The sequence below is a fragment of the Misgurnus anguillicaudatus genome, chromosome 5 (genome assembly GCF_027580225.2).
Source record: "Misgurnus anguillicaudatus chromosome 5, ASM2758022v2, whole genome shotgun sequence".
Lineage (NCBI taxonomy): Eukaryota > Metazoa > Chordata > Actinopteri > Cypriniformes > Cobitidae > Misgurnus > Misgurnus anguillicaudatus.
In genome coordinates this window covers 38805991-38820174 of record NC_073341.2, presented here as the reverse complement: position 1 = coordinate 38820174, position 14184 = coordinate 38805991, and the positions used below count along the sequence as shown (strand labels likewise).

Below are 14184 nucleotides of genomic sequence, written 5' to 3'. Positions count from 1 at the left end.
AAGAGAGACTAAAATGAGATGGTAATTTATAAGCAGGCGCTCATTTGTATTTCAGAAATACACATTGTGATGATAAGTCATTGTTTCTCCACCGCTTGTTTTTCCTAGGCACAATGGTCAAAAATTGGCATCCTGGCACTGGTATGCTATGCCATGCCACATTCTGAGTATCACAATACATCCAATAAATTCAATCCTAAAATAAGGATGTAGGAAAATTATGGTTCCCAAATGAGTTAATTAGTCTTTTTCATTACATCCAATCTAATTACTAAGAAGTACAGTAAATATTGACATGTGCAACTTACAATTGCAATTAAGATTGTATACACAAGAAACTGGTTATTCTTGTAACGAGAGCTGCACCTGGCAGTGTGTTTTGCATACATCTGCAAAGAGCGTTGAGTTGAATAGATTCAGAAAACACTCGAAACAAGATGAAGGGGCTCCTTCTAGTGGTCTTTATATAGAAATCTTGACATTTTATCCCAAAATCTAAAGAAGCTAAATGATTTTCTTATAAATAGCCTATTTTAGGGACACATTTTGCATTATTTTTATATAAAACAAGCACGCTTCCTACAGATTCTCATTATTATGTGTGGATTTAAATTTTATTTTTGAGTTTGCCTGTATTTCTCATTATTCTTAATGACTATTCTCATTACTCGTATTAATGATGCATTAACAATACTATTGAAATATTTATATATTCATGCAACTTTTTTCTTTTTTAATTTTTCTTTTGATTTTGGAATATAACCTCAGACGTTGTACGATTTTTGCAGGAATGGGATTATTTAGATGTATCAAATGTAATGTTTTACATTAAAGGGATAGTTCACACAAAAATGAAAATTCTGTCATCATTAACTCACCTCTCTGTTAGAAATGTGTAAACATTTCTTTGTTCTGATGAACACAAAGGAAGATATTTTGAGCAATGTTTGTAATCAAACCGTTTTTGAGCACTATTTATTTTTCTTACTATGGAAGTCAATGGTGCTTCTGTTTCCTGGTTTATTACAAATATCTTCCTTTGTGTTCAGCAGAAAGAAGAAACTTATAATATGAGGGGGAGTAAATGAATTTTGAGCAAACCATTTTTGGCACCACTGACTAATGAAGCAGGAAACAGAAGCACCATCGACCTCCACAGTAGGAAAAAATACCACTATGGAAGTCAGTGGTGCTTCTGCTTCCCGCCTCATTATATATTCCTTTGTGTTCAGCAGAACAAAGAAACTTATCATTTGAGGGTTAAGTAAATGAATTTTGAGCAATTTTTGTAACCAAACCAATTTTGAGCAATACTGACTTTATTTTTTCTTACTATGGAAGTCATTGGTGCTTCTGTTTCCTGGTTTATTACAAATATCTTCCTTTGTGTTCAGCAGAAAGAAGAAACTTATAATATGAGGGGGAGTAAATGAATTTTGAGAAATCCGTTTTTGAGCACCACTGACTAATGAAGCAGGAAACAGAAGCACCATTGACTTCTATAGTAGGAAAAAATACTACTATGATAGTCAATGGTGCTTCTGCTTCCTGGTTCATTATATTTTCCTTTGTGTTCAGCAGAACAAAGAAACTTATCAGTTGAGGGTAAAGTAAATTATTTTTGAGCAATTTCTGTAACCAAACCATTTTTTGAGCACCACTGGCTTTCATAGTAGTATTTTTTCTTACTATGGAAGTCAATGGTGCTTCTGTTTCCTGCTTCATTAAAAATATCTTCCTTTGTGTTCAGCAGAGCAAAGAAACGTATAATATGAGAAGGAGTTAATGAATTTTGAGCAATCCGTTTTTGAGCACCACTGACTAATGAAACAGGAAACTGAAGCACCATTGACCACCATAGAAGGAAAAAAATACTACTATGGAAGTCAACTGTGCTCCTGCCTCCTGCTTCATTATATCTTCCTTTGTGTTCAGCAGAACAAAGAAACTTATAATTTGAGGGTTAAGTAAATTTTTTTTGAGCAATTTTTTTAACTAAACCATTTTTGAGCACCACTGACTTCCATAGCAGTATTTTATCTTACTATGGAAGTCAATGGTGCTTCTGTTTCCTGGTTTATTACAAATATCTTCCTTTGTGTCCAGTAGAGCAAAGAAACTTATAATAGAGGGGGAGTAAATGAATTTTGAGCAAACCGTTTTTGAGCACCACTGACTAATGAAGCAGGAAACAGAAGCACCATTGACTTCTATAGTAGGAAAAAATACTACTAAGTTCATTGGTGCTTCTGTTTCTTGGTTTATTACAAATATCTTACTTTGTGTTCAGTAGAAAGAAGAAACTTATTATTTGAGGGTTAAGTAAATGAATTTTGAGCAATGTTTGTAACCAAACCGTTTTTGGCACCACTGACTAATGAAGCAGGAAACAGAAGCACCATCGACCACCACAGTAGGAAAAAATACTACTATGGAAGTCAATGGTGCTTCTGTTTCCTGGTTTATTACAAATATCTTCCTTTGTGTTCAGCAGAACAAAGAAACTTATAATTTGAGGGTTAAGTAAATGAATTTTGAGCAATGTTTGTAACCAAACCATTTTTGAGCACCACTGACTTCCATAGTAGTATTTTTTCTTACTATGGCAGTCAATGGTGCTTCTGTTTCCTGCTTCATTACAAATATGTGTTTAAATATGTGAAATTTATAACATGAGGGTGAGTAAATGATGACAGAACTTTCATTTTTGGGCGAACTGTCTCTTTAATCTAGCTATATTGTGACTTCTCCAACATTGCGTTTGGTAATACTGGTAAAGTGTATCATTAATCCTGAGGTTATAGAGACCATGAGTGATACAGATACAAATCTTGAGCCGCACAGCGACCGTTGTGCCATTTTTAATGACATCACCCTGAATGAGCATCTTTATACTCTTCCATATTCAAATTTAACAATAAAGATTACAGAAATACAAATTTTATTAAATACTATGAGTAATTTGCTGCGTCCAAAATCGTCTACCTTTATACTATATAGTAGGCGAAAGTCAGTAGGCGAGGTGAGTAGTATGTCCAAATTCGTCGTAGTAGTAGTATGCCATTTACACTAGTACCCATATTCATCCGTTATAAGAACCTACTGTTTTGGCGTGATGTTAAAATGCAGCATGACAAGTCAATTCAACCTATAATTTAAAGTTTTATACCTGTGATAGGTTGACATAAGTATAAGGATAAAAACAAGTTGAAATTGTTTAACTAAATTTGTTAAGTTAAAGTAACATAAAATATATGTTTATTTGACAAAATGCTGAATTTTTTTAACAGTGTAGGTACTTCATTTAATTCAGTATGTGATATCGAATGCAGGAATTAGCTCTCTAACAGTCTAAAGTTTAATATTCGGCTTGGCTTTTTTTAATCACGGGTTTTGTCTTTTTGATTGTATTTTGCATAGAAATATGATTTCATAATAAAACAATAAAACAGGGACAAAGCTTTTTGAAAACGGTCACAGTCAGCGACCAATACTGGATTCTCGTGAAAGACTTCTGTAAATGTATATTCTGTATTGAAACAAAAACGTCATAGAAATTGTTCCTACTAATGTGAATGTGTTGACATATGTTAGCGGTCTGTATTTTATCTAACGTCTGGCAGAACCTGCTGCCACTTTTGTTGACTGTAAGGGAAGTTTAACATAAGTCCACAAATAAAATGACAGCTTGATCCCATGCAAAAGGGTCCTATGAAAACGTAGCTAAAAGGAAGGCGGGACTGATTTCTGCCAAAATTATTTAATCAAGAGAAGCAAAAAGTCTTTCTGCTATTTTGTCGTTTCATACACACACACACAAGCTGGTGTTTGCTTTAGTCTCTGTGTTTGATGAGATGCGCCCGTGTCTGTGTATGCGCAGGGGTTTGGTTTGTTTGCATGTTAGACCAGCGTGCCTGGACCGGGTCTCTCAGTCTCTTTAAGTGTCACATCCTGCATTTTAGATGAAAAGGTATCTTGATACGTAGAACGCTCCATCGTCCTGAAAGGAACAACCAAGAAAAATGTCAAAAAGAGATAATAAATCACAAAAATTACTTTAGCTGGCCTGTTTATGCAATACAACATATTGACGAAACAATTTACTCATTCTAGTTCAATTAAATATGGCATCTATACTAGACTAACATCCAGTTAGTGCGTTTACATGCACAGAATAAGTGAATAATTATCAAAAATCTGCTTATTAAAGCAACCTGTTTTATGCGTTTATATGCAAATCAATAAACCGGCCATGCAGAAAACTGTGTTTACATGGGATTTGGAGATTTATCAGGTTTCTCACAAACAGTAGCGTCACTGCCTACAGTACATATGTGACCTGTGCTAGCAAATTTTTAAAAAAGAGATTTATATTTTGACATTCTCTATTAAAAAAACTTCAAAACGATGTATGATTTGTTGAAATCTGACAAGAAATGACAGCTACACGTGTTTGAAGTTGACAGAGTCAGCAAAGTTAATTTTGAGAAAAAATAACCACATCCATACCTTTAAATCACTGGTAAAACTAATAGATTTAGCACACACAAAGTCAAAAACAATAATCTTCTAAACTTTTTTCTTTCTTTTATTGTTTGACTGACATTGAGACAGGCAATCTTAAGATCTACTATAATGGAAGGATCTAATATAATCTTAACCATTACATCCCCAACAGTTAACTAAACATTCACTTAAGACATAACTGATTATATCTGCGTCAATTCTTGTCAAACAGATATTTTTAAAACTACAATTCTGTGTAGATGTCTGCGCATGTGGATGGAGACACATCTTTGTATTAAGCATTACTAAAGATCATTTTAGATGTTTAATAACTATTTAGAGCATTGAGATTGCTAGAAGATGGCTTAATGTTCTTAAAAACCTCAATTTCGACCAAAATTAGACGGTGCGCATTTAGACTCATTTTGCCAGCACAAGTCACATATAGTCGTTCAAAAAGCCGATGGGAAATCAGTCTATACTGTTGTATCTCTGTAAATGTAACCTGTAAATGTAACATGAGCTTTAATTTTTGCAGTTTCTCTGCCAACTGCTTTAGTTGAGCGCAGACTTTTACGCATTACTTTGCGCTTACTTCCGCCCCATTCAGACTGCCAGCGACTAGCAGTAGCAGAGCGATGCAATCTCATTCATTTTAATTTAAGCTTGGCGACTTCCGGCGAAACGACAAAAGTGACCATTGGCAAACCGAATGTCCAGTGACGGAAGAAAGTTAAGAAAAGTTTACATTTATGCAAATGATGAGCAGTGTTGGGGGTAACGCATTACAAGTAACGTGCATTACGTAATAATATTAATTTTGTGAAGTAACGAGTAAAGTAACGCATTACTTTTTAAATGAACACATTAATATTTGAGTTACTTTTTAAAAAAAGAAATGTGAGTTACTTTTCAGTTTATTTTGAAAAAAATTACGTACTGAATTACACTTAACATAGTGATGTAGAATTACACACTCGATGCGTACGCCATTTTGAGTCAGAAACGGAGATGGCAGGCCAGAGCTTGACATTTTTGTGATGGAAAATGCAATTTCTGATTGCTGAACTTCACCTGCAAGGTCTGAAAAGATCAAGCCTCAACCAAGTAAGAAAAAGTAACGCAAAAGTAACTTAAAAGTAACGTAAGCATTACTTTCCGTGAAAAGTAACCAAGTAACGCAATTAGTTACTTTTTTGGGGAGTAACTTAATATTGTAATGCATTACTTTTAAAAGTAACTTTCCCCAACACTGATGATGCGCGATATCGGGAGCGACTACCAGTGGGAGCGAAGCAGTGGAGTTCATGTCATCCTTCTCTTGTCAGTTACTGGAGTAGATGGTATTTGTCTACTCCCAGATATAGAAACACCTCATTGAAAGAGACGGCAACACACAGCGAGAAAGTCGCTGGCGGTCTCAATGAGGCTTTCTGCGTATGACATTTTTCCTTCACATGTGGAGACTTGCGCACATGAACAAAACAAGGGGTTTACATGCAACGTGAAATCAGGGTAATGAGCAAAAAATGTATGGGCTATTAAGTTTATGGGCTTTCCCCAATAAAAGAAAACTGTTTTACGCGTTTACATGACCTCAAATGTAATCAATTATTATTAAGCATAATCCAGTCCCTCCAGAAAAACGCGATTATGATTTAACGCATAATCAGCCGAAGTCCGCATATTTATGCAGGGGGGTGCATTTTTTAAAATACGGCGCACTTTCGCAGCATAAATTGCAGATTTGCGTGCGCAAAATATGCAGCAGGGCTGGCATGATTTCATAACCCCCGCATTTTCGTAGCAAAAATCAAATATATCTTAGCAGAAAGTTGAAAAATGTTGCATTTACTTCACACAAGCACCATGGGAAAGTTATGAAGTGACGTGATTGTGTGACGTGTCGTTACTGCTGCAAACAGTTTTTGCAAGTTCCCGCAATTTTTGCAAGTTCCCGCAAGATCAAGGATTTTTGCCTGCAAAAATCACAAAAAACTCTGGAAGGACTGATAATCGGCGTAAGGCGTCATTGACTAGTTTGTATAAGCACAGGTGAACAAAGGAACAAGGATTTAAGTTCCTTCTACAAATCCATTTAGTGTTGCTAGTGTAAAAAATGAGACACCTTACATTTAAAATTCTCATAATCAAGTACATAAATCTTTATTCAAAACAAGATCTGTAATTACCTGGTGTGTAGCGGATGACCATGAAACGTGGCCGACTGGGGCAGTTGTGGATAAACCGTGTCTCCCTGGAATGACTGTGTCTGGTGTTTGACGGGTGGTTGCGGGTGGGAGCCGTGCAGCGAGGATGTGGTGCGTCGGCGCTGCGTCTGCGTCCCGTCTTTTCCCTTTCCCCCGCTGGCCGCCTGACCCAGCGCGTTCCTCAGATACCAGTCTCTCAACCCCTCCAGCGCCAGGGCTTTGTGCAGGCTGCGTGTGGGGTCATCGGGAGTCGTGGGGGCAGACGACTCAAACGGGTAGTAGGGCGGTCTGTGAGGGTGGTCGTTCTGCTGGTTATGCGTAACGTTGGATGCGGGTATGTCTGTATAAGCAGAGAGCATGATGGATTCTTGCTGGTGTTGCTGGAGGGGAACAAACGGGCCACAGGACTTTGTGCGACTCACTTTGACCCTCCGCGGCTCACCGGGCTTCCCCCTCAACATTAGAGGGCTGTAGGCCGGAGGGCCAGTGCCCAAAATGAGTTGCTGCGATTGTGGAATCCCATTCCTGTAGGGAGGGGGCGGAGCGTTGGAACCCTCTGGCCACGCCCTCGTTTTTGAACCGTTCTGAAGTCTTTGCTGTCGCTGAGCTTGCATCTTCTGCTGCTTTCCCCAAACGTAATCCATTAGGATCTCACTGTAACCGCCACCTGCGTTCGTTGCTCGACTCGCGCGAATGCGGCCCAGTTCTGCGTGTCCGTTGATCTGCTGGTCGGGGCTGTTCCACTGTGCCTGTTCCATCAGTGCTTCCGAGCTCTTGTACGAGCCGTTTCGCACGGGCACTCCCGACCTTTGACCTCCCTCTTCCGCCACGTTGCCGTTTCGGTCGAGCAGCGTCTCTGAGCTGTTGCTGCGTCGTGTTTGGGAGCCATGCGGACCCTGCTCGTAGGACCCTGAGGAGGTTGGGGGATCCTGAGACTGCGAAGGCACCGGTTGGGACGCCTCTGGATTATCTGACCACTGCTTCACAGGAGCAGTGGCGCTGGAGGATTCTGACCTAAATAAATGAAAAACAAATTAAAATACATCAATATGCAACACAGAATTGAGAACTGGAATGAACTGTTTTTTAATATAATGCATTTGTATTAGTGGCTGTTTAAATCATAAGCATATATAAGCAGCAAGAATAATTACAAAACATAATATTTCAGATATGTACCAATGAAATCTCTGTGCTACAACAAGCTTCTCTGTTCATTGAGTTTGGGAATAATGGAGTTTTACACAAAACGGCCAAACACATATATTACTTCATTATACATTACAAATAAGTAATTTAATTTAGTGTTTGTGCCATTATAAAATCAAGGCTTTTTAAATGTAATATAAACCGTTAGCCGAATGTCGCTAGTAACAAAGAATAATGCCTCAGCCACTTAAAGTGTGTTGTGTGTGTGTTTGTGACCTGATGTGCGCTGCTGTTTGTCCGTTTCGGGACAGGTGTGGAGTTGCTGGTACACTTCTGCCTTCCAAATTTGACACACTCCTTGAAAGAGAATGACTCGGGCTATGAGAAAAACACAGGTTTAGTTAAGTCTTCTTGTTAATTAAATACACAATAAACAAACCGGCTCATTATTAGAATCCAAAACAGGATTGGCCAATGCAGACAAACAAAAAATTGAAAATGTCGGAGCAGATGATTCGTCTGAGTCTTCAAATTCAAGGACCTTTCAAGGACTTTCCAGGTCCAATACCCTCAAATTCAAGGACTAAATGTGGGGACACATTTCAAGTGAGAGTAAGGTTACATCGTGTCACCTTTTAAGATACATTGTTACAGTTCCCTTTCGAGGGAACACATGCTGCGTCACTGCGATGACATTTTGGGAACGCCTCCAGGTGTAAGTGCATCTGAATGTGTATATCAAATTCAACCAATGGTGAAACTTAACGACAAAGACAGGGTGACACGGGAGCCAGGAAGTATATCGCTATTTGACGCAGGAAGTATGGCAAGGGAGACGCAGCGTCTCGTTCCCTTCTCAGGGAACAACAGTTACATACGTAACCCGAGACGTTTTCATGTGTCAAACACAACTATGCAAAAAGCATTTTGTTATGAATCAACATTCGCATACAGAAGATATAAGCAGTAAAAGTGAACAGTTTATTACGTGTGCTTAAAAAGTCTAGAATTTTTATGATATTATCCTACACTACAGGGAATAATATGGATTTTTTTCCAGAAAGCGTCTTGCATAAAATAGATTCAAGCACTTTCAATGACCTGTATCTATGTATGCATATTTTCAAAAACTTCCCAGGGCCTTGAATTTTTCCCCAGATTCACAAACTTTCAAGGATTTCAAGGACCCGTGGGAACCTTCCCGGCTCAAGGTCCGTACCCATATCTCCACCCTGTATTTTCTGGTCCTATCCTTACATATTGTATCTCAAATAAAGGCAAAATGACCCAAAAATACTTTGGGTTAACTATCTAAAGCAATTTGCTGTGTTTTTAAGCTAAACAATTATAAGTATGTGTGTTTTTGTTGGGAAATTAAACCACAATCTTACAAGTTACAAGTTACAGACCCCAATTACTAACATTCATGTACATGCAGCATGTATATTATCTAGTGAAAAAGTGAATGTGCTTTATAAAATTTTATACAAAATTATGATACAAATTTGTAGCATTATTACTTTGGTATTATTATTATTATTTATGTGCTGTCAAAAGATTAATCAGGATTAATCGCATACAAAATAAAATTTAGTTTTTGCATAATATATTTGTGTATTGTCAGTAATTGATGTATAAATGTATATGTATATGTATATGTATATGTATATGTATATATATATGTATGTATGTATGTATGTATGTATGTATGTATATATATATATATATATATATATCAGTCCCTTCAGAAAAACGTGATTATGCGGTTGCATGATTCAATGCATGATCAGCCAAAGTCCACTTATTTATGCAGGGGGCGCTGTTTTTCAAATACGCCGCACTTTCGCAGTATAAATTGCAGATTTCCTGTGCACAAAATATCAAAATTCACATATATCTTACCAGATTTTGCATTTACTTCACACAAGCGCAGCCATGTCTCCTGTTGCCATGGGAACGTTATGAACTGACGTGATTATGTGACATGAACATCATTGAAAAGCTGCAAACAGTTTTTGCAAGTTTCCTGCAATTTCATCGCATAAAATTGCAAATATCGTGCATATTCCATTGCACTTTTAAAGAAAACGTGCCGCACGATCAAGGATTTTTGCCCACGATCACAAAAAAAACTCCGGAAGGAGTCGGACTGATATATACACACATGTAAATGTTTTTTAAATACATACATGCATGTGTGTGTATTTATTTATACAAAATAATTACACACAGTGCACACACATACTGTATATTATGCAAAAACAAACTTTTATTTTGTATGCAAAATAACATTAGTATTATTTTTGTAATTGTTCTATAAACTATAAAGCACTCAAACTTTATTGTGACTTTTTGTATTTTTTTGTAATTTTTTGTTTTGTATATTTTGTATCTATGTATTATCTGCAGACAGTGTACCTGGCTGAGCTCGCCACTGAGCTGCGGCGTGTTTTTATTTCATAGTAGATTTCCACAGGTGAGAGTTTTCGAGAAAATCTGCCATCTGGGCTCTCGGAGACGTGCCGGGTGCACGAGGGCGACAACCTGTCAGAGACATCTTCTGATAGAGAGAGAAAGAGAGAGAGAGACTGTGAGGCTGACAATAGAGTCCCACTTTCACTGAGATTTATTTTTATTTATCCTTTATTTTCCATGAAATATATAAATCTCTTTTGACCAGAGAGTCCTGGCCAAAATGGCAGCACAAAAAGTTTTAAGAGTTTCAATTTCAGAGCAAAAAAAATTGAATGAAAGAAATAAAGATTTGGTTTGTCACAGGCTTTAATGACCCCCGTTGGGTCTCTCTTTCCACTAAACTCATCTGATTACTCAACCAGCGTATCTTATCTCACTCTCTCACATTCATGATCCTGCTAATGAAACTTAGTAACCTTCCCATAACTCACCAGTGTCCTGATTGGTTGAATCTGATGTGGAGCTGCTCTCTGACTTCACCGTGTTATCTAAAAATATAAACAGTCGGGTTACATAATCAGACTGATAAAGGGACTTCTATGAACCAGATATAGATTTTTCTTAGTATACTTGTTGCAGTTTACTTATCCGTTATTACATTGTGGGTTAAAATTCTTGAAAAATGTCCATCTAATACACTTCAGTATACTGCCCTCCAAAGGCTAAGTGCAGTATCTACGCAAACACTGAAACTGAGAAAAATGGCTTTAAAGTTTTTTTTACACCAGCCAGTCAAACATGTTACTGCAATTTTGGCACACACATTTCTCTGAAATGGGACAAAATTTAACCAGGAGACTTTGTCACAAGACACAACAGCTCTCACAAAGCCCATTTTAACCCTTAACTCAATTTTGACCAAATGCGTAGTTACTGCGCTTTCGCTTTGTTGGGCAGTATACTGTACATGTGCATATTAATATATTGTACTGTGCAACCATTAGATTTGCTGTATTAATAATGGTATATAATGGCAAATACAATTATTTCTCTGTCTCTTTATTAGACTACAACCAGAAAATACAAGAAATGTGTATGTGTTATTAAAAAGTATCAGGATCTCTTAAACCTAAATGAAATACAATCCTAACGTCTAATTTCATTCGACTTCAGTCTCCTTAAAAGAGTTCAAGATGTGTTTAATGCCAATAGAGATCAGACTAAAAATTGTGATTTTTAATTATAAAAATGCTAAAAGTGAGCTTTTCTAAATGTATGCATGTTATTTTTCATTAAACCAGCATTATCATTTTATCAATAAAGGAAGTAAATCTGTCAGTTATCCAGCACTTCCCATTACACAACAAAACCACATCACATGTTTCATCAGACTCTATCCATGTTTGTTTGTGCACATGTGAAAACCTTATACCAAATTCACACACAAACCCTGTCTGAGACTAAACCGGTCTAATCCGTTATAAACCTCTATGTGTCCAGTTTCTCACACTTAAATGCCAAGTCTGATAAGGTCATTAACTCAAGATTAATTTGTGTATATTTAGTGCCATCTAATCTCTGGATATCCTACAGTACATGGGTGATTCTCACGAAACCATTGAAACACCACGGCACTAATGATTTTAGCTTTAAAATGTGTAATATAGTAACATTAAAAAGCATCAGAATTAACACAATACTGTGTTCTACCTTGCACAATGTGTGATTTCAACATAAGAATTTATAATTGTAAATTTTATCTCATTTTCTGCTGAAAATCTCATTAACGCAATGTGTCCGGCTGTGTTTGAACATGCGTTATGTTGTAATTTAATCAAATTAACACAAAAATATTAAGAAAAAAAAATGGATGTTTTGCTAGACTACTTTAGATGACAGAAAAAATATTTACTGAATATTCATGTATAATAATAATGAAGAAAAATTTGGAAAATGATGTGTCCATGCTTGATGTTCTCATCCTCCGCAACACTTTTTGAGAACAGTTTAAGCACACATACAGAATTTTAATAAAGTTTGATTTTGAGTGACCAAGCACATGGACCAGTTACTTCAAGATGGCTACCAGGTAAGATCATTTTTTTACAGTTAATTTGAAATTTTGTCTTGTCAGAATGCTTACACGACATTTTGATTATCATTACCGCAACAGATGCTTATTAAATGTTAATTTAATTAATAGAAGCATAATACTTTGATTTTAAATGCATGTGCAGAATCTCCAAATTATGTTCTTTCAGGTTTGTCATGTCATTTTGAAAATATGTCAGTGTTGATGTTTTCTGACTGTTGCGGTAATGAGATTTTTTAGGACTAATTTTTTAAATTATGTTACAAAAAGTGTTACATAATGATAAGCAAAAGTTTTTAAATTAATGTTCCCATTTACTCCAGACTTTGTTTTTCAATGTCTGGTGGGAAAAAAAGTAAATTTAAGCAATTTTTACATTTTCATGCTTGACATTTTTTAAAACCAAGTATCACCCACATATGATATCAGTCTAATGTTAATGTAGTACAATTAAATCTTTCTACATAAAACCGGTCTTAGTTGAGTCCGATCAGTGTTACCAAGCCCAGCATGATGTCTGTTAGCTCATCATACAGTTCTCTAGTTCAGTCTGACCTTTATCAGGTCAGTTTAAACTGTAGCACTGATAAATCTGCTCAGCGTGGAGCTGAAACAAATATTTGTTCATTTCACAAACAGAAAGTATAAATCCTTTTTTAGTAGAGTAGGCTGTATATCTGTGTGTACCTAAAGAGTTTTAATAAACACATAAAAAGTGACATCAGGGATCTTATCCAAATGTCTAAATAAGAAAGGAATGGTAACCAATTTGAACCTTTTCGTCCAAATACTTTATCAGTTCACTTCATATTTCACTGTACTATTTTAAACTTTAAGCATGAAATGGTTTATAGTCTGTAAAAGGATTTAAACGCACCTGTGTGGCATCCTCTATGAACTGTTCTTTTGCCATGTGAAGGATGTTGCTCTGAATCCACGTGCCTGCGGAGGGCGCCACTGAACAGAGTTTTCTTTGCCTTGCGCTGAGAGACGTCCTCTTCCTAAGCCATAAAAAACATGGAGGCAAATTTTATATTTAACTCTAATACATTCAGTATCCAATTAGTTCATCCGTATCATCTCAAATCCACACACCTCATTTTTGGCGTTATGTTTGGAAGCACTGCGGGACAAAGCAGATTTACGTCGCACGTGGGGAGGTTTCTCTCCGGTTTCTAAAGGATATTCATGAGGAACTTCACCTGTCAGTTCCTGACAAATTAATGAACACAAGAAATTAACACACACTTTCACAAAACTGTTTTTAAATATTATATCCACTGTTGTAGCATTTAGTTTATATTTTTGGTTTCACGTTTGTGTGAACCTTCGAATGTATCTATAGAGTACATAAAACTCTTTTTTAAAAGAGCCTTGCACATGATTTTTTGACAATCTTCCAAAGTGTGCCTTTAGCTCAGTGGTACAGCATTGTGTTAGCAGCAGTGCAAAAAATTTGGGTTTAAACCCAGAGAACACACAAAATGATATATGCCTTGTTATGCGCTGTATGTTGCTTTGGATAAAAGCGTCTGCTAAATGCATAAATGTAAATTATTTTTACAGTTAGTATCGCTTATATACATCTTACAAAAAATATGATATGCATATTTGCTTAATAGTACCGTGAAATTAATGTTCGAATCACAATCCTACAGACAATTATTTTTACAAATGTGACCCTGGACCACAACTGTCTTAAAGGGGACATTACACAAGTAAAATAAATCTTTGGGGTCCCCAGAGTACATATGTTGCATTTTTATCTCAAAATATTATATAGATCATTTATTATAGCATGTAAAAATTGCC

At 36.4% G+C, this 14184-nt stretch overlaps 1 protein-coding gene across 6 annotated transcripts in view; it reads right to left on the bottom strand.

Annotated features, from left to right (window-relative positions):
* Positions 1 to 3241: 3241 nt before the first annotated feature.
* Positions 3242 to 14184, bottom strand: part of ccdc120a (coiled-coil domain containing 120a) — a 60729-nt gene continuing 49786 nt past the window's right edge. For 5 of the 6 annotated variants that reach the window (XM_055168541.2, XM_055168540.2, XM_055168543.2 and 2 more), the window contains 7 exons: positions 13468 to 13584; positions 13250 to 13373; positions 10772 to 10828; positions 10284 to 10425; positions 8142 to 8243; positions 6699 to 7730; positions 3242 to 4000 (listed from right to left, as the gene is read on the bottom strand). In XM_055168541.2, the coding sequence (XP_055024516.2) occupies positions 3901 to 4000; positions 6699 to 7730; positions 8142 to 8243; positions 10284 to 10425; positions 10772 to 10828; positions 13250 to 13373; positions 13468 to 13584 (1674 nt within the window). In that variant the 3' untranslated portion in view covers positions 3242 to 3900. The remainder of the gene's footprint in view (positions 4001 to 6698; positions 7731 to 8141; positions 8244 to 10283; positions 10426 to 10771; positions 10829 to 13249; positions 13374 to 13467; positions 13585 to 14184) is intronic. The other variant, XM_055168542.2, reaches the window with a different exon arrangement.